The sequence below is a fragment of the Aquarana catesbeiana genome, linkage group LG07 (genome assembly GCF_042186555.1).
Source record: "Aquarana catesbeiana isolate 2022-GZ linkage group LG07, ASM4218655v1, whole genome shotgun sequence".
NCBI classification, from domain to species: Eukaryota; Metazoa; Chordata; class Amphibia; order Anura; family Ranidae; genus Aquarana; species Aquarana catesbeiana.
In genome coordinates this window covers 287,307,010-287,328,245 of record NC_133330.1, presented here as the reverse complement: position 1 = coordinate 287,328,245, position 21,236 = coordinate 287,307,010, and the positions used below count along the sequence as shown (strand labels likewise).

The 21,236-nt window shown below is 45.3% G+C and overlaps 1 protein-coding gene and 1 non-coding gene across 2 annotated transcripts in view; both read left to right on the top strand.

The window, feature by feature from the left end:
- DARS2 (aspartyl-tRNA synthetase 2, mitochondrial) overlaps positions 1-21,236 on the top strand; it is a 50,116-nt gene that overhangs the window by 8,266 nt on the left and 20,614 nt on the right. Inside the window, exons 4-9 of the mRNA XM_073593445.1 lie at positions 3,979-4,045; positions 6,715-6,816; positions 8,517-8,612; positions 10,987-11,110; positions 20,373-20,419; positions 20,793-20,899. Of these exons, the coding sequence (XP_073449546.1) occupies positions 3,979-4,045; positions 6,715-6,816; positions 8,517-8,612; positions 10,987-11,110; positions 20,373-20,419; positions 20,793-20,899 (543 nt within the window). The remainder of the gene's footprint in view (positions 1-3,978; positions 4,046-6,714; positions 6,817-8,516; positions 8,613-10,986; positions 11,111-20,372; positions 20,420-20,792; positions 20,900-21,236) is intronic.
- On the top strand, positions 20,555-20,690 carry LOC141104079 (small Cajal body-specific RNA 3). Its single transcript, XR_012235462.1, has one exon.

Here is a 21,236-nt window from a genome sequence, read left to right as displayed (position 1 = left end):
TTACTTGTATTTGTAGGGCTTTAAAGGGCTCATTCAGATGGGCAAATAGTCTGCTGCGTTCAGTTGTGGTTAAATTCCACATCTGGAGGCAGAAGCACTCTGTGCTATGGCTGCATTCACACTTGATTAGTTGCCGCCTGAACCACCGGCCCTGGGTGCAGACTGTCTGTGTCCAGGGCCATGGGAAGCCTTCAATACAGTAATACCTTGGATTACGAGCATAATTTGTTCCAGAAGCATGCTTGTAATCCAAAGCACTTGTATATCAAAGCGAGTTTCCCCATAAGAAATAAGGGAAACTCAGATGATTCATTCCACAACCACTGCTGGTGTATGCAGTACTGTATGTGGCCAGAGGTGTGGGGTCGCTGGTGAAGCTTGGAGACACTCGGGGAACTGTTGATGCTTTCAGGTGCTCTGACGCACATTGCTCCCGTCCCACCCAGCTGGGAATGTCTCCGAATATCTCTGAGCGTCTCCGAGTTCTCCAGCGCCCCTGGACCTCTGACCACATACGGTAATACATACCCCAGCGGCTTAAGTCCTACTTATCTTGCAAGACAGCGCTCGCAAATCAAGTCAGGATTTAACCAAAAAATATAGCTTGTCTTGTGAAACGCTCATATACCGCATTTATTAGGTTTTGTTGGACCTTTTTACAGTGCATTTGGTAGTTGTAGTAATAGCTGTACAAGTGCATCTCAAAAAATTAGAATATCATCGAAAAGTAATTTTAGTTCAGTAATTCAATTCAAAAAGTGAAACGCATATATTATTAAGATTCATTACACACAGAGTGATATATATTTCAGGCATTTATTTCTTTTTGATGACTTACAGCTAGTGAAAACCCAAAACTGAGCATCTCAGAAAATTTGAATGTTACATAAGACCAATAAGAAAAAGGATTTTTAATATAGTAATGTTGGCTTACTGAAAAACTGTCCAAAAGCATACAATACTGTCCATGTAAAGTATAGTATGCGCTAGGGTTACACTGATACCACTTTTTTAAGACGGAGTACAAGTACTGATACTTTTTTCAACATAGTTTACTCTGCTCAGTTATGAATGGACAGTCAGTGATCAGGAGCTGGTAAATGACATATTTATTGGCTCCTTCCTCCGCTTTCCATCCTGACAGATCCAGGATAGAGGGGACAGACCGGAAGGGGAGTACGGAGGACACAGAGGGGGACCAAAGGATCACAGAGAGGGGGGACCAGAGGAGCACACAGAGGAGGACACGGACAAAGACACAGAGGACAGTCAGGGATGATCTGTGCGGCGGTGGGGGGAGTTACAAGCACCGATCTCCCTGTATAGAATTCAATAAAGGAGCTGAAAGCCACGGGGGGTGGAGGTGGAGGAAAAGGAGAAGTGTCTGTCAGCTGCTTTATTGAAATCTATACAGGGAGATTGGTGCTTGTAAGTCCCCCCACCGCCACACCGATCATCCCTGGCTGCCCAGGTATCGGATCAAGCATCGGAGCATTTGCACGAGTACAATTACTCGTGCAAATGCTCGGTATCGGCACCGATACTAGTATCGGTGCAACCCTAGTATGCACTCAATACTTGGTCGGGGCTCCTTTTGCATGAATTACTGCATCAATGTAGCGTGGCATGGAGGCCCCTTTGAAGACGTCAGAATGTGACGAAACATGTAGGGCGTGGCTACGCATCGTAAGCCATCTCTCAGCCTGCCCCATGACCTGCACGGGTGGATGCTAGTTTTTACGCCGGCGAATTTTACACTTGTTTTTAAATTGTCACAGAGCCCATGTGTTGTGGCTATGCTGTTTGTATTATTCCAATAAATTTTTACAAATACTACACTATCGGAGCCCTTTCTCCATTTTTACCCACTCCCCTCTGGGTTGAGTGGGTCTGTCACCCCCCCGCAGGAGGAAGTATTGGTTTGTTCCAGATCGTGGATGGAAGATACACCGGAGGACTCGGAGCCATCCACAGTCCCTGCAGAGGGCTAAGTCTGCCTCCCAGTACGACCTCGCCAGAAGGGAGGTCTATCAGTTCGGGTAAGAGTCCATCTGTTACATCCTTGGAGCACGGGGAAACTTTCACATATACACCTCCTTCCTCTTCATGCACCTTTTGGGCTGTGTGACCTGACGGACTGTGGATATTTTCGGTTGTCCCCTGGAAGCGGTGCATTGTTTATGGAATTTCCCCTTTTTCTTCCTTCTGACATCATATTTTTTCTTCTCACTGCTGAGGTGGTTCATTCTTTACAGGACTGTTTAGGGGCTACCCTGCATTGAATGTGGGACCATTCAAACTGCTTGTTTGTTAATGTTTGGCCACTTTCTAGTATACCTTGCACTTTATACAAGCTGCTTTATTTATTTATGTATGCTAACACTATAGCACATTTTGCACTTTATTATTATCAGCTGTTTTGATCAACTGATATTGGTGTTATATCCGTGCAGCTTTGAGCTTATAGTATTTTGAAGCTTTAGCGCGGTTACATTTTCTGGTTTTATTTCCATGGAGGCGATCAGCCTGTGGCACTGCTGAGGTGTTAGGGGTTATGGAAGCCCAGGTTGCTTTGATAACTGCCTTCAGCTCATCTGCATTGTTGGGTCTGGTGTCTCTCCTTTCCTCTTGACAATACCCCACAGATTCTCTATGGGGTTTAGGTCAGGCGAGTTTGCTGGCACAGTGATACAATGATCATTAAATCAGGTATTGGTACTTTTGGCAGTGTGGGCAGGTGCCAAGTCCTGCTGGAAAATGAAATCCGCATCGCCGGAAAACATGAAGTGCTGTAGAATTTCCTGGTAGAAGGCCGCGCTGACTTTGAACTTGATAAAGCACAGTGGACCAACACCAGCAGATGACATGGCTCCCCAAATCATCACTGAATGTGGAAACTTCACACTGGACCTCATGCAACTTGGATTCTGTGCCTCTCTACTCTTCCTCCAGACTCTGGGACTTTGGATTCCACATGAAATGCAAAATTTACTCTCATCTGAAAAGAGGACTTTAGACCAATGAGCAACAGTCCAATCCTTTTTCTCCTTAACCCAGGTAAGACGCTTCTGACAGGAGGTTCAGGAGTGTCTTGACACAAGGAATGCGACAGTTGTAGCCCATGTCCTGGATATTTTTGTGTGTGGTGGCTCTTGAAGCACTGACACCAGTTGTAGTCCACTCCTTGTGAATCTCTCCCAAATTTTTGAATGGCTTTTGCTTCACAATCCTCTCAAGGCAGCGGTTATCCCTGTTGCTTGTGCACCTTTTCCTACCACACTTTTAGCTTCCACTTAACTTTCCATTAATATGCTTGGATACAGCACTCTGTGAACAGCCAGCTTCTTTAGCAATGACCCTTTGTGACCTACCCTCCTTGTGGAGGGTGTCGATGGCTGTCTTCTGGACAACTATAATGTCAGCAGTCTTCCCCATGATTGTGTAACCTACTGAACCAGACCGAGAGACCATTTAAAGGCTCAGGAAACCTTAACAGGTGTTTTGAGTTAATTAGCTGATTAGTGTGTGACACCATGAGTCTACAATATTGAACTTTTCACAATATTCATATTTTCTGAGATATTGATTTTCATCAAAATTAAAAGAAATAAATGCTTGAAATATATCCCTCTCTGTGTGTAATGATTCTATGAAATATATGCGTTTTTACTTTTTGAATTGAATTACTGAAATAAATTAACTTTTTGATGATATTCTAATTTTTTGAGATGCACCTGTATTATATATAATACATACATCTTTTTCCATCCTCACTACATACCTTCCCACCCACGAGTTTGATGTGATTTGAAACTGCTAGAGACAAAGTCATGTTACTAGAGCAATGACACAACTGAGGGACCTCTGGAGAAGACAGTCAATGTCTGCATCTTGTTCCCATGAAGGGAAGCCACAATTCTTATTTGTTAATGTGTGGACTGAAAACAAGTCTCTATTGCTCCATCTTTCTTTCCACAGAGGGGATATGTTTCTTATACTGAGGGATTTTCATGGACTGACACAGGTTATTCTTCCATCAGGGGAGGTATGATCATTTTATACTGTTTATCTAGTCGGGATTTTGTGTCTGGAAGATAAATTGCAGTGGCTCTAGCCAGAGTTAAAGAGCTCCGAAAATAGGATTTCTGTAGTTTCCAATATTGGAGATTCTCTCCTTTTTATAACCTATTTAGCGTATAGCCATCACCAACCTAAGCTTTTCAAACTGAGATTAAGGGGTAAAGCTGAAAAGGCAGAGGTCATCTTCAATGAAAGCCATGTTTAAAAACAATCAGTAGATCCAGAGACTTAGACTGCTCAATAGATTATATGCATATTTTGACTCTTAGACCCCTTTCACACTGGGGCGTTTTTCAGGCGCTTTTGGGCTAAAAATAGTGCCTTAAAACGCCTCCCCTGCATCCCCAGTGTGAAAGCCTGAGTGCTTTCACACTGGGGCGGTGCGCTTGCAGGACATTAGAAAATGTCCTGCAAGCAGCATCATTCGGGCGCGTGGGAGCAGTGTATACAGCGCTTCTCCACTGCCCCTGCCATTGGGCACCACTTCTGCTTTTAACCCTTTTATTCGGCCGCTAGCATGGTTTAAAAGCGCCACTAAAATTAGCGGCGCTTTACCCCTAACGCCCCCTCACCTGTGTGAAAGTAGCCTTACTGTAAATGTCAAACGTGGCTTCTTTTCTGTCACCTTCTTCTCCTGGCTATTGGTCCCTTAATGTGTTAGGTGCCTTCACTGACCAGTAGGGAGGCAGAGTCCTTCCTGGATTCCATGCATGCTGGCTAGCCAGCATGCACCTGCTGATCTCGCGCATGTGCAGTGCAGTGCAATCTTTGTCCGCTTGACATGGCAGGGCTCCAGTAACATTTAATATTGGTGTCTATGGAAAATCTTGGTCAGATTGACATGGCACTGCTCCAGTGCATGTCAAGCTGACCAAAATTTTCCATAGAAGCCAGTGTTAAATGTTACTGGAGCCGTGCCATGTCAAGTTGGCCAAGATTGCACCGCACTGCACATGCGTGAGATCGGCAGGTGCATGCTGGCTAGCCAGCATGCATGGAATCCAGGAAGGACTCTGCGGCTTCAGATGCCCACACTGGAGATGTCTGCGCTGTGCAGGAACTTCCCAAAGTAGGAAAACAATGCTGCACAAATAGAAAACTGGGCATAATTTACAGCATACCTTTGCACGAGGCATGAGTATTCTAGGGGTATTTTTATCTTAACCACTAGCCGACCTGCCGCTGTCATTATACTGAGGCAGGTGGGCTCTCTTGGGCAAATAGCCATAGCTGTACGTTCGCCCTTTAAATAGCCTTAGCAGACGCGCGCGCCACTTGACGTAGGAGCTGATGCACGTGCCCGGCTGATGTACAGCGGCCGCAATGTCTGCCAGGCACCCGCGATCGCTCCTGAGAGAGAGAGAGAACGGGGGATCTGTCAATGTAAACAGACAGATGCCTGTTGTGACAGGAGAATGGAGAGAGATCTGCTGTTCCTAGTGATCAGGAACAGCGATCTCTCTCCTCCTCTAGTCACTACACTCCCCCTAGGGAACACATTAACTCCTTGATCTAACCCTAGAGTTATTCCCTTCCCTGCCAGTGACATTTACACAGTAATCAGTAGCTATTTTTAGCTCTGATCACTGTATAAATGTCAATGGTCCCAAAAAAAGTGTCAAAAGTGTCCGATCTGTCTGCCGCAATGTCGCAGTCCCGCTAAAAATCGCAGATCACCATCGTTACTAATAAAAAAAAAAAAAATGCCATAAATCTATCCCCTATTTTGTAAACTCTATAACTTTTGCGCAAACCTATCAATATAAGTTTATTGATAGGTTTGGTAAAAAAAAAAAAAATATGTAGAAGAATACATATTGGCCTAAACTGATAAATAGTTTTTTTTTTTTTTTAAATTGGGGATATTTAATATAGCAAAAAGTAAAAAATATTATTTTTTATATTTTTATTTTTTTCAAAATTGACGCTCTTTATGTTTATAGCGCAAAAAATAAAAACCACAGAGGTGATCAAATGCCACCAAAGGAAAGCTCTATTTGTGGGAAAAAAATAGGACGTCAATTTTGTTTGGGTATGACTGCGCATTTGTCAGTTAAAATGACGCAGTGCCGTATCGCAAAAAATGGCCTGGTCATTAAGAGGGCAAATCCTTCTAGGGCTGAAGTAGTTGGGTCATATTTCGGCCGGAACTCCGCTTTAATGAGAGAATCTTTAACAATACTAGACATTAACACTAGGAGGTTTTAGAGCCTCTTATGTATGCATTCACTTGTGCTACTGTCCTGCACCCTACCGGTCTTGGCTCGCCCTCTCCCAAAAGAGACATCACATACTGAGCTCAAGTTTAAGCTACATAAGACACAGACAACGACATACATATTTGTACACTAGAATGTACATATACCAAATTTATATGCTCTGCTCTTAATAGTAAACCTAGACTGGTGACAGAATACCAGAAAAATCAGTCTGGTCTGTCACAACTTTCCATTGACAAAGGGGAGAGCTTACTAATGGGGTTATGGACAACAGTGAAGGCTTAGCGAGGTATAGAACCCTGACATACTCATAACAGAGATAGGCTATTTTGCATTGTGTTGCTCTTTAATTCTTTATTTTATAGAAACATAAATCTGCTCTCCCTAACTGGTTATTATTTGAATTTTTTTGCAGTTTGGATCTGAGGTCAGAAAGCAGGTGATGGAGACCCCTTTGGAATCTGTACTCCTGGTAAAGGGGATAGTGATAGCTCGCCCTTCTGGTCAGGAGAATCCTGTGAGTCTTTCCTTTTTCTTATCAGTCTTAAAGTGGAAGTTCAGCCAAAACCTAATGCTAAACCTACAGTCAGCCACATTCTAAACCTAATCTATCTAACCCTGTAAAGAAACAAATCACTATACATACCTTTTCTGAAGCTGATCCAGTCCAGTCTCCAGCAAGGGCCGCTGTGTAAAGAGAGACAGCCGACAACGGCCCATCCTGCAGCCTCTCAGCAGTGCCCATCCTGCAGCCTCTCAGCAGTGCCCGTCCTGCAGCCTCTCAGCAGTGCCCGTCCTGCAGCCTCTCAGCAGTGCCCGTCCTGCAGCCTCTCAGCAATGCCCGTCCTGCAGCCTCTCAGCAGTGCCCGCCCTGCAGCCTCTCAGCAGTGCCAGTGCCCATCATGCAGCCTCGTGCCAGTGCCCGGGGATGCAGCCTGCCTGTGCCCGGATCAGAGCGGCGATCTCAGTGTATCACGGAGCTGGATTTGAATTGCCCCGGCCACAGTAACAATGTCCTGCCTCCTGTGATCACATCACACTGGTTCAATGTCCTGGCATTGGATCAGTGTGCTGTCAATCACAGGAGGCGGGACATTGTTACTATGGCCAGACAATTCAGCTCCCTGACACAGGGAGAACGCTCTGCAAGGAGAGAAGGGAGGGGAGGACAGTATCAGCAATATTTTCCTTTCGGCAATGTGCCGAAAACATCATTTTCGGCAGTTTCTTTTCGGCCGCAGAAATTTTGGTGCAGCCCTACTAGATTCTCCCACTGATTGCACTAGATTATAGAGAATTGATTGGCTGGTTGTATTTATGTAAGACTTCATCTGGAATATGCAGTTCAGTTTTGGGCACCAGTTCATAAAAATGGATACTGGGGAACTGGAGACAACGCAGAGAAGAGCAACCAAACTGATAAGAGGCATGGAGGAGCTCAGCTATGAGGAAAGATTAGAGGAACTGAAAGTATTCTCTCTTGAGAAGAGGAGATTAAAGGAGAAGTACAGCCAAAGCTTGTTTGGCTGTACTTCACCTATGAATCACAGGAGTGCAGTTCGTTCTGCACTCCTGTGACTCGTTTTCAGCAGATGGCGGGTTGAAGTCTGCTGACATCACAGAGCCGCCAGGGTCGGGCACCATCATGATTATAGAGTCGGGATCCGCCCACATGCCTGGACCAGCACCCGACAGCCTCTCGGCGAGCTGCTGAGAGCCTGAGCTGGCTGCCCTAGGCCCCTCCACAGCCCAGCGCTCCAGTGAGGAGGGGGCAGAGCAGAGAGCTATCAATGACAGTCAGCAGCTCTCTGCTTGGGGAGCTGTGAGAACTGAGCAATCGGCGGTTTTCAGTGTTAGAGGTGCCGGGGGTGGACCCTTTTTTTTTTTTTTTTGGTGGGGAGTGTGAGATCAAATCATCCCGCTTGAGTCCCAGGACAGCAGAAAAGTGCTTGGAATGGCATCAGTCTCCACTGACTGAGTTGTGTTGTGACCTTTCATTCCTGCAATGCATGCATGTCACTTTTTTTTTTTTCATTAATCAAATGGCAAGAGAGTGCTGGACAGATGATTTCACGGTTTGTTTTTATTGTACCATTGTTTGCTATGGATACTTGAATTTTTTTTTTTTAATTTTACATTTTAGTGCTCCATGTTCACATTGCCTATATCACTACTATATTCCTCTTTTATCAGCCATGCTGTGTGTTCTGATTTTAGAATATGCCCACAGGAGCCATCGAAATTCAGGCAAAACAAGTGCAGATCCTGAACCCGTGCAAACCGTTGCCATTTGAGATTAAAGACTTTGTGAAGGTGATTATATATTTTTTTTTTTATCCCTTTTTCTTTTTATCTTGCCTTTTTTTTCTCTAGGCCTGGGTTCACACTGCTGCGCTGCGAGACACCACCTGTAATTCGCACAGGAATCGCAGCACTTTCCTGTACGAATTACATGTGGTGTCTCTGGGGTGCGATTTGAGCAATGGATTTGTATGGCTCAAATTGCACTGCACTTGCACCAAACTTGTGCAGGACCCTTTTTTTTGTCTGCATCAGATTGGGATCGCATGGGTGTTCACACCCATGCCACCTGATTCTGCAAATAGCGCTGCATTTTGCAAAATGATTGCAGGGTTTCGTTAACTTAACATACACTTTGCAATCGGTTTGCATGGGCAGGTTGCGATTTAGATGTGGTGCCAAATCTGCAGCAGATTCGCTGTGAATTTGCACCGCATCTAGTGTGAACCCAGGCTTACAAATCTGTGTTATTGATTTTACATTTGTGTGTTAAAATGTATAAGTCATCCTGTAATTAGAACCACTAAAGTTCATTCATAAAGGCTGTTAAGGTGAAACTCTAGATATTTTTGTTTGTTGATTGGGCATCCATAATCTACAGCTATCTTGCACAATCTGATGCCCTCCAGCTGTTGCAGGACTACAAGTCCCATGAGGCATTGCAAGTTGCTGACAACTATAAGCATGACTCCCAAAAGCAGGGGAATGATGGGACTTGTAGTTCCGCAACAGCTGGAGGGCCACAGGTTGAGCACCCATGGTGTAGACCCTCTGTCAGGTTTTTATTTATGTCTGTGTCCTTGCGACTACAAATGAGTGGAATTCTTAAATGGGGACAAGGTTATTTAAAAAAAAAAAAACATACTTATGTGCCTAGCAATTCCAGCATTGTCCCGCTGCAATCCACTGTTACATGCCAGGTCCCACACCATCATCTTCCCTTCCTACCCCTTTAAGAGCCGGCTGTCTCTTGTGGGTTCTTACAACCAAGTCTGCCCTCCAAACACTGTGCTTCCCTGCTTCTGCAGCCTCCTAGGATTTGTAATGGGGATATCACAGGAGGCTGCTGGAGCATGGACACATCTTTCTTGCCTAAGCTATAACTGAGGCAGGTTGGGTGTAGTAAAAAGCAAAAAAAAAAAGTTTTTTTTAAATTAGCGGAGGGGGGAAGGTTTGAAGTGGGGAAAATGTTCATTGTGGGAGTGAAGGCCTGCTCTAAGCTCAGTATACCCCACTGACCCTGGAAATCAAAGAGCAGCTGGGCCGTGTTGTCACTTTTCTAGGTGAATTTTTGCAGTCTAATAAAAACTCCACTGCTAGCCATTTTTGTGTCTCGCAATATATATTTTCCATAGTATTATACAGGAGATTTACTTAGTAAAGTGCAGTTTTGGGTGTCATAGGGCATCTTCCCACCAAGGTACACAGCAGAAAAGACAGCCACTGTCATTTATTTAATAAGAGAATCTGTGCATTGTCAATACAGAGCAAATCAATAGGTTTGCCTTAACGCAGACCTCCCCAGCAGTACATATTTTTATGACCTTACCCTTCCTTGCTTTGCAAATGTTGCTTTTAAGAGCCATTGCAGTCAGCAGGTGAATCGAATCCTCAGCATAAAACTTCAAAGGCAGTTTTTCAAATCTGTCAGCTATCAGACATCTTGGAAGTGTCACAAAGAGACATCATGGAGCCTGCAGTGGGCGTGTTTGAGAATACCCCCTGTTCATTACAAATGAGCAAGTGAAGGGTTCCTGGGTCATGAGATTACAGAAGGGGGATAGGATGGACTCCTACACTATAGCAAGGCCTGGATAAAAAGAGGAAGCCCCTAGCAGGTAGGCTGAGCTTCTCTGTGTGTGTATATGGTAAGCTTAATTTTTACTGAAATAAACCTTTAAAATTGGTACAGAGATCCAAAACATGTTTGTAACTTAAAGCAGACCTGTGCTGTACTTATGAAGGGCAAAGCAACCATTTCAATTTAATTGCACATAACTGCTATTTGTTCCCCTGATGCATTGTTTGGACCGGTTACCGGTAATTATGCGGATGGAAAGCACGTGACTCACTCCCTGTCCTCCCCACATTGACAGCATTGGTGATTGGCTGCTTAGGCACCCAGCACCGTCTTGTGGGGGCAGGGAAAGCATCATTAGCACTGTGTAAGCTCCAAGTCTTGAGTCCGGCTTCATGTCTTTGCTCCAGGTGGCCAAACAGAGCAGTGGTGGCGTGAATGAAAGGTAAGCACGTGCAGATGTTTTAGCCAACATTAAAGTGAACTTGTATGGACAAAAGCTGTTTCTCCCTAAAGGCAGAGCTCATATTTGCATGCTTCTTGTTAAACTATGACTTTATGACTGTAAACATTGGATTTTACTGGCAGAAATCAGAAACTTTGAGAATGCAATATCGTTATCTGGACATTCGCAGTGCCCAGCTCCAGTACAACCTCAGGATAAGATCCAAGATGGTGATGAAGATGAGAGAATATCTATGTAACCAGCATGGTAAGGGCCAGTTGTGGCGGAGAAATTCCCACTAACTTTTTGAAGGGCACAGCGCTCACTCACTGTACTGCTGTAGTATACCGCATTGTTCTCCCTCTCACAGCACTCCTATAGATGGGCTGCTGGCGTACATTCAGATGCACACAGCACCCACACTTACTGCTGTAAATCTTTATTACACTATTCTTTTTTGTATTTTTTTGCTTTACATTCTTGAGATCTTCTATAATGTTGCAGCCTGCAATGGATTACATTGTTTTTAGTTTATTAGCTTTTAAACTAACATTTTATATCTGGTCTTGTAAATACTCAATTTTTGTTTTGCAAATTAAGGGAGAAGTATAGCCAAAGCTATTTTGGCTATACAGTACTTCTCCTATGGATCACAGGAGTACAGTTAGTTCTGCACTCCTGTCACCTATTTTTAGGCACTGTCAGCTGACGTCACAGAGCTGGTCCAGGTCAGGATCCCCCTCCGGTACCCTGGACCAGCACCTGACTCAGCCTCTCAGCGAGTGGCTGAGAGCCAGAGCAGCTGCTCCCCTCCACAGTTCAGCTCTCCAGTGAACATGTGGGAAGGCAGAGCTGAGAGTCGGTAACTGACAATCTCTGGCTACCTGCTCACAGAATGCTGAGTACTAAGTGATCATCTGTGTTTGTTTGCTCAGTTCTCATCACAGCGCCAACAGGGGACAGATGCAGCATCAGATCAATGCTGCATCCACCTAGGTGAGTTGTGTTTTTTTTTTTTTTTTTTTTTTTTTTAAATCCCAAACTTCTCTTTTAATTTTTAATTCAAGCTGCTGTTGTTGATCATGTCATTGGCACTAACAATAGCAAGATAGAGCGCAGGAGAAATAAAGCTTAGTTCTCATTGTTGATTGGAGGATGTCATTAAAGACCATACATGAAAAGATTTATCTTGTTTCTTTTGTGAACGTATCTCCCACATGTAGGCACTGATGGTCAGAATACAATAGGTGCTGGCGCTGTTCGGCTGACCGTTTTCTGCCTGGCCCCTTTTTTTAAAATTTATTTATTTTTTAATCGAAGGGTATCTGTTGGAGTGTTGCTGATAGGGCCCCCCCACTGATCAAGTTTGGGCAGGTTAAATTAGGTACAGTACTAGACGAAGATTTACTCAGTGCATGGTGAGCTTAAGGCCCCTTTCACACAGGTCATGCGGTCTGCCTGTCAGTTTTTCAGGCGGACCTGATCGGGCCCTCAAATCTCTTCTATGGAGCGGTTCTTCTATGACACCCGCCGACATCAGTTCCGATCCTGTCCACCAAAAATAGACGGATGGTGGTCCTATTCCCCATCCATCTGGCGCATCGGATGGAAATGGAAAGTCTGTTTCCATCCAATTACGGGAGAGCAGGACTGTGTCCGCTCTGCACAGTGGAGCGGACATGGGCCTGTCATCCACCTACCTGCTCAGCAGAGAGAGATCCCCCGCTGAGCACGCAGATTCCACTTAGCGGTGGCAGCCGTGTGAAAGGACCCTAAGGCCAATGACACACAGGTGATTTTCTTGCAGCAATGTTTTGCTACAGCGATTTGATGCTAAGGAAATCATAATATGCAGAACATGGAGGACAATTTACTTTTTGGAATGCCCGTGGCGTAGCACTATGGTGGTGAGTCACACACGTGTATGCGTTGCGCTGTTGGCAGAAAACGAGTGACAGGATCTGGAGCAACTGATTAACATCAAATTTCTTTCTCGAACATCACGGGACACAGAGCCACAGTAATTACTGATGGGTTATATAGGTATCACTGGTGATTGGACACTGGCACACCCTATCAGGAAGTTCAACCCCCTATATAATCCCTCCCCCTTGCAGGGATACCTCAGTTTTTACGCCAGTGTCTTAGGTGATGGACGTGTAAAGATGTCCTGTGCTGAGCTCCAAAGGGAATATCCTAAGATCCTATACTGGGGCAAGCCAGGCGAACCGGATCCATTCAAAGTGTCTTTTCATGGCCGAATTGAATGGTACCCGGGCCTCGTGTCCGAAGAAACGAGGTTTTACCCGTAATGCTTCTCTTTTTAGAGAGCTGGACCCCGCAGATCAGAAAATGGCTTTAAACTTCCTAATTTCTGGCGAGGTGCTTTACGGTCCCAGAACTGTTGGATCCCCCTACTGATGGGGGCCCCAGTCTCTGACGGTTTTTTCAAACGAAGCCCACCGTGAGAGGTGAAGATTGGGTCTGTGTAAACAGCACCCTGCGGCTGGATAAGGTAAGAGGAGATTCCACAGAATTTTTGAGTTCTAGTGGCTTTTCTCCTTTAAGGTAAATGTATGCTATGCCTATTGTGACCACCGGGGGCTGCCAAGAGCACAAACCTACACATGCTGACTGACTGTCTTAGGTGTTCCATCGCTGTTTATGTCCCAGCGTCTCAAGCAGGCTGCAAACAGGTAAGGTGGAAAGGGGGATTTCTCATGTTTGAATGTTCCCCCCCAGGCTAGAGAGGGGCCACAGGGGTCTAGAAAGTGGTTATACCACCCGGGCTCTGCGGCCTAATGGCCACCATCTCTCAAGATAGCCGTTCAGGCAGATCTTGTTACCAGCCTCCCTCCCTCCCCCCCCCCATCCCCAGCCTTTCTCCGGAAGCATGACAGGAGAGTCGGCAGCGCGGGAAGCGCTCGTTTTTTTCAAAACTCGAGGGGGGGGGGGGCGGTAGAGGAGGGGGCGGGACGTCAGCACAGGTGCTTAGACTCCCACTCAGGCCAGCTGCAGGCTATTAGAGGCACTCTGTACAGGTGCACACAGCCTTCTGAGAGACACAGAGCTGACGGTCGCATGTAAGGTGGGACATAGGCATTCTCCTAGGCAGCATTTACTGAAGTAACACCAGACTGAGCATTGGGTAGCAAGGCTTTTAGCCAGACTACATCGCTTAGCGGGCAGTGTTCATTTGTATACCTCACACCTTGTTGCTTTGCACTATGGGTAGAAGAGGTTCAAGCACCCCAGGAACCAGAGACACTAGGGGATCTCGTTCGGGTTCTGAGGGCCCCCTGTCGGCAGCATCCTCCCCCCCTAAAGATGGGCCAGGGACGGCTAGCCAGGGAGAGCCATCGGGGTCAGGGGCTACACCTGCTTCTGGCACTTCAGCCCCTGTATATATTACACAAGAGGTTTTTTCCTCAACCATTAATGGTCTAGAGGAAAGATTAATGGCCGTGATTACGTCTTCACTCAGTGGAAGAAAACGCACTAGGCTTTCCTCTGTTCCCCAAGACCCTCAGACAGAGGAGCTCTGGGATAAAGGAGATGAATCCCTTTCAGAGAATCGGGATGGGATGGATGATTCCTCTTCGGAGGATTCAGGTGGAGAGGGACCCTCTGCGACTTCCCAAGAGGAGAAAGTCTTAGTGCAGATCCTCACTGGATTGGTCCGCTCCACATTTAAGTTGCCCATACCTGAAACTGCTAAAGAATCCTCTTCTGCTTTGGGGTCACTGAAACCTTTCCAAGCAGCACATGCTTTTCCTGTTCATACTTTACTTGAAAAGCTTATTTATTCTGAGTGGGATCACCCAGACAAACGTTTTTTTCCGCCGAGAAAGTTTTCAACACTTTATCCGATGGAAGAAAAGTTTATTAAAATGTGGGGAATACCGGCTATTGATGCGGCCATTTCCTCCGTAAATAATAGCCTGACTTGTCCTGTAGACAATGCTCAGGGATCCTGTAGATAAAAGGATGGAATCCCTATTGAAGGATGTTTTCTCCTTAGCAGGATCAGTGGCCCAACCTGCAGTAGCAGCGATTGGAGTCTGTCAATACTTAAGAGACCATGTTAAGCAGGTCATCAAAGTATTACCTGAACAGCAGGCCCAGGGGTTTGCTAACCTTCCAGCGGCCTTATGCTTTGTGGTTGACGCCATTAGAGATTCTATCGTGCAAACCTCCCGTCTTTCACTGGGGTTGGTGCATATACGTAGAATCCTATGGTTGAAAAATTGGTCAGCCGAAGCACCATGTAAGAAGCTACTGGCTGGGTTTCCATTTCGTGGTGCAAGGTTGTTTGGAGAGGACTTGGATAACTATATCAAGAGAATCTCTTGTGGGAAAAGCACTCTCTTACCTGTCAAGAAGAAGAGTAAGCGTCCCTCTTTCAAACTGACTCTTTCCCCAGCGCCGGGGGCTTCAGCCTCCAGGCAGTCTCGACGGCCGCCTCCATTGGGGTCCAGAGACAAGAGTCAACCCCAGGGACAAAAGAAGTCCTGGGGAAAGAAGCCTACTAGGCAAAACACTAAGACCTCTGCATGAGGGGGCGCCCCCGCTCACTCGAGTGGGGGGAAGACTGCGACAGTTCTCAGAGCTCTGGCAGGAGGACTTCCAGGACAGATGGGTAATCTCCACGGTAACCTTAGGGTACAAGCTGGAGTTTCAGGAATTCCCCTCTCCTCGGTTCCTCAGATCAAATGTTCCCAGAGACCCAGAGAAGAAGCAGTCGCTCCTTCTAGCGTTAGAGCGACTTTTGTCGCAGGAGGTCATTATGATAGTTCCCGCAAAGGACCAGGGATTGGGCTTCTATTCCAACCTTTTTACGGTCCAAAAGCCAAATGGGGATGTCAGGCCCATTCTGGACTTAAGGGATCTGAACCGATTCCTAAGGATTCAATCCTTCCGCATGGAATCAATTCGAACAGTAGTTACCACCCTGCAGGGAGGAGAATTTCTGGCATCAATAGACATCAGAGATGCATATCTGCATGTGCCCATTTTTCCTGCTCATCAGAAGTTTCTGCGCTTCGAGGTAGGAGGGCGCCATTTCCAGTTTGTGGCTCTGCCTTTCGGGATAGCCACTGCACCTCGAGTGTTCACAAAGATCTTGGCTCCTCCTCTGGCCAGATTAAGGGCTCAGGGTATAGCTGTCATAGCATACCTAGATGACCTGCTCTTGATAGACCGGTCGGTAGGCTCTTTGAAGGGAAACTTGAGGACCACGGTCAGGTATCTAGAACACCTGGGTTGGATCCTCAACTTAGAAAAGTCTTTCCTAAAACCAGTAAGAAGACTGGAGTATTTAGATCTGATTATAGATACAAGCCAGGAGAAGATATTTCTACCCCAGGCAAAGATCACTGCTTTGAGAGAGCTGATTCTGACAGTAAGGACCAAGAAGGGTCCCTCAGTCCGCCTTTGTATGAAGCTACTAGGGAAGATGGTGTCTTCATTCGAAGCAGTTCCCTATGCTCAGTTTCACTCAAGAATGCTGCAACACAGTATTCTGTCGACCTGGAACAAGAAGGTTCAGGCATTAGACTTTCCGATGCACCTGTCGCATGCGGTGCGTCAGAGCCTCAATTGGTGGCTCATACCCGAAAACCTGCAGAAGGGGAAATCCTTTCTACCGGTTACCTGGACGGTGGTAACAACAGATGCCAGTCTGTCAGGTTGGGGAGCAGTTCTGGAACAGGCTGCGGTCCAAGGGGTATGGTCCAAGACAGAGAGGACCTTACCCATCAACATTCTGGAGATCCGGGCGATACATCTAGCTCTAAAAGCCTGGACTATCAGGCTACAGGGTTGTCCGGTCAGGATCCAGTCCGACAATGCCACAGCAGTGGCTTATGTCAATCATCAGGGAGGCACCCGGAGCCGAGCTGCTCAAAAAGAGGTGAACCAGATCTTAGTCTGGGCAGAGATGCATGTGCCATGCATATCGGCAGTTTTCATACCGGGAATAGAAAATTGGCAGGCGGACTATCTAAGTCGCCAGCAGTTACTTCCAGGGGAATGGTCTCTGCATCCCGACGTCTTTTGGGCCATATGCCAAAGATGGGGGATTCCAGATGTAGATCTCTTTGCATCCCGATTCAACAAAAAGATAGACAGATTTGTGGCAAGGACAAAAGATCCTCTTGCATGCGGGACGGATGCGTTGGTGATTCCGTGGCATCGGTTCTCACTGATTTACGCATTCCCGCCTATTCTGCTACTACCACGACTCCTTCGCAGGATCAGGCAGGAAAGGAAGTCGGTACTTCTGGTGGCCCCCGCTTGGCCCAGAAGGACTTGGTATGCAGAAATAGTAAGGATGACGATGGGTTCCCCGTGGACCCTACCGGTACGCCCAGACCTGTTATCTCAAGGTCCAGTGTTCCATCCTGCCTTACAAACGCTAAATTTGACGGTTTGGCTATTGAGACCCACGTTCTGAAGAGTCGTGGGCTCTCAGGTCCTGTCATATCTACCTTGATTAATGCAAGGAAGCCAGCTTCCAGGATGATTTATCATAGAGTCTGGAAGGCTTATATAACCTGGTGTGAATCCAGAGGTTGGCATCCCAGGAAATATGTCATAGGTAGAATCCTTGATTTTCTACAGATGGGATTAGAGATGAAGCTGGCCTTGAGTACCATCAAGGGCCAGGTTTCTGCTTTATCAGTATTATTTCAGCGGCCACTTGCTTCGCATTCTTTGGTCCGAAACTTTATGCAGGGGGTGATGCGTCTTAATCCTCCGGTTAAAGCGCCCCTAAACCCCTGGGACTTGAATTTGGTCCTGGCTGTGTTACAGAAACAGCCTTTTGAACCAATAAGTCAGATTCCTTTGGTCTTGTTGACAAGGAAATTAATTTTTCTGGTGGCCATCTCTTCTGCTAGAAGAGTATCAGAATTAGCAGCTCTTTCCTGTAAGGAGCCTTATTTGATTATACACAAGGATAGAGTGGTACTACGCCCTCATCCTAGTTTTTTACCGAAGGTGGTTTCTGATTTTCATTTAAACCAAGACATTGTTCTACCTTCCTTTTTTCCAGATCCCTGTTCTCCGGAAGAGAGATCTCTACATTCGTTGGATGTAGTAAGAGCAGTTAAGGCCTATCTAGGGGCAACTACTCAGATCCGCAAGACGGATGTTTTGTTTGTGCTGCCAGAGGGTCCCAATAGAGGACAGGCAGCGTCAAAAGCTACCATTTCTAAATGGATTCGACAGTTGATCATTCAAGCTTACGGTTTGAAACAGAAGATTCCTCCGTTTCAGATCAGGGCACATTCCACAAGGGCTATTGGTGCTTCTTGGGCGGTGCATCACTGGGCCTCTATGGCTCAAATCTGCAAGGCCGCAACCTGGTCTTCAGTTCATACATTCACCAGATTCTATCAGGTGGATGTGAGAAGGCATGAGGATATCGCCTTTGGGCGTAGTGTGCTGCAGGCAGCGGTACAGGGTCCTCAGGTCTGATTGCACCCTACTTGGTCGTGGTTCCCCCCCCTCAGGTAGCATTGCTTTGGGACATCCCATCAGTAATTACTGTGGCTCTGTGTCCCGTGATGTTCGAGAAAGAAAATAGGATTTTTTAAAACAGCTTACCTGTAAAATCCTTTTCTTTCGAAGGACATCACGGGACACAGAGGTCCCGCCCCTCTTCTAATACACTATATTGCTTGGCTACAAAACTGAGGTATCCCTGCAAGGGGGAGGGATTATATAGGGGGTTGAACTTCCTGATAGGGTGTGCCAGTGTCCAATCACCAGTGATACCTATATAACCCATCAGTAATTACTGTGGCTCTGTGTCCCGTGATGTCCTTCGAAAGAAAAGGATTTTACAGGTAAGCTGTTTTAAAAAATCCTATTTTTTCATGAAAATTAGCAAAAGTGTGAGTGAAACTTTAGCTCTGTTACAGCACGCTTATGGTTAACATTCCATGAAGAAATCAAGTGTTTCTGAATGACATAGGGGTTTAAAGTGGTCGTAAAACCCCCCCATACCTATTTTTACACATAGGTAAGTCTATAATAAGGCTTACCTATATGTACTGAAAATATCTCTTAAATGTGCGCCATTTAGGAGATATTTACCTTGTAGTGCGCCGATGATGTCATCGGCACATGCGCATTGAAGAAACGGACCTCCGTGCCGTTTCTTCCTCAGCGTGTGCCGTAACTGGTGGCTCCCATGAGCATGCGCGGGAGTGATGTCACATGGTTCTGGCCAGTCACAGAGCCGGAGTCCGCAAGTGTCACATAATGAGCTAGCATGCAATGCATATTAGCCCATTATGCTTTTACTTTGCAGGGGAATAAAGAGGAAGTAAAACTCATCAGGGTTTACTTCCTCTTTAACTCTTTCGCTGCCAGAACCGTTGTTGTTGTTTTTTTTTTTTTTTTTTTTTTGCACACATGCTTAAAAAATAATTTTAGGCATGAAAAATACATAAACCCCCCAAAATATTATATATTTTTTGAAAGGAAAAATCCAAGAGAATAAAATAGTGGTAGTTCAAATTGTCACACCATATTACCACAAAAGGTCTAGGAAACACAGAATTTCAGTAAAAAATACAGTACTAAAATACACTTAAGTTAATTTTAGGCACACAAACACAATAAATTACCCAATTTTTAGTAAAATGTAAAATATGAGGTTGCACCGAGTAAATGGATACCAGACATGTCAAACGTTAAATTTGTGTGCACCTGTAAAATGGCAGAAAACTTCAGTACCCTATATTTTCCATAGGCAACACTAAAAGCCCCCTATTGGTCATCGGTTTAGTGTTTACAGAAAAGGTCTGTTGCTAGAAATATTGCTCTCACTCCGATGTACGTGGTGATATGTAACATGTGTATAGCAATCGGCATTTTCGTGCGTAGACATCGCCGGCGTGTGCGTTTACATTCGTACGTGCGAAGATGGGGGGGGGGGGGCCCTCAAAAAAAAATTGTGCTTGGGTATAACCTGTTATTTTTTTTTATTTGTAAATAATTATTTTTTTTATCACATAGGGCGACAAAAAGTCTCCTATATGATGATATTTTGGTGACAGGTTCTCTTTAATGAGACATCCAGGGTCTAAAAGACCCCCCTGCATGTCTCCCCTGTGTGCCACTGAATGTATTGCAATGCAGATCATTACCGGGGTGTGTGGAAGCAATCGGTTGTATGATCTGGAGACAAAACCCCAAAGCATGCAGTGGAAAACTATGACAACCATACTGCGCAGCATTCCAGAAAATGAGTTCCAGAAATGTGGCACGATCATCTAGAAGAGTGCGTTGCATAAGGGGATTACTTTAAAGGTGACAACAGCCGCTAGTGTATAGGTAAATTTTATATATATATATATTTTATTTTTAGTCTATTCCGGGAATTAAATTGTCACGCCTCGTACTGTTTAAACTCTTCCTTATAATGTCTGCATTACTGCTGTCTTCTTTTTTGCATTTATATGCACAATGTATAGATTTCTTAAGTATGATGAGTTCAAGGAGTTTGTCTTCCTTTTAGGGTTTGTGGACGTTGAAACACCAACTTTATTTAAAAGAACCCCAGGGGTATGTAGACAATCTGTCTGTTATGTGGAGGGACTGGGTGGTGGCTCCTCGGGTAAGACAAGTGAATAGAATGAAAGATGTGCTGGAGACCAGGGTTCGAATCCCGCTTCTGCCATCACAGTGGAATCTGTACGCTATGGAAGCTGAATCTCTAAATATGTGCAGGTGAAGTATATCTGCCCATACTATCAGTCTTCCTATAATAATGTCCTGGAGATCTCTGTCTGGCTCTGTAAAGTATACACAGCCTGATCGTTCCTCTCCACACAGAATCTCTGAATTGCCTATCTGGTCCTATAAGGAATGGTTTCTGTTTTACTCATCATTGGTTTCATATACGAGACCCAAATTTGTTTTTTTTTTTTATTGTCAGGGTGCCAAAGAATTTGTGGTGCCAACCCAGGAGCGTGGCAAGTTTTATTCATTGCCCCAGAGCCCCCAGCAGTTCAAACAGCTTCTTATGGTTGGTGGTCTGGACAGGTGAGTCTGGGATACAAGGGTAGCATTTTCAGTTCAGCTCTCTCTTTTCCTTATGGAAACTCTTGATTTATAACGGCATATAATTGTTAATGTTCTTTAACCACTTGCCGCCAAAACACATACATGCACGTCATTTGACTTTAAAGGATAGGTTCACCTTTAAAAAAATAATAAATGCACATCTTTTTTTGCTGGTAAAACAATGTGCATTTCATGACTTTTTTTTTATTGGAAGCCTTGAAAGCATTGCACCCGCGATCAGCAGATCATTGCAGGCTCTGTGTGTAAGCTGTCTGCCTGTACATCATATGACCAAGCAGTTACTAGCAGGAAGCAT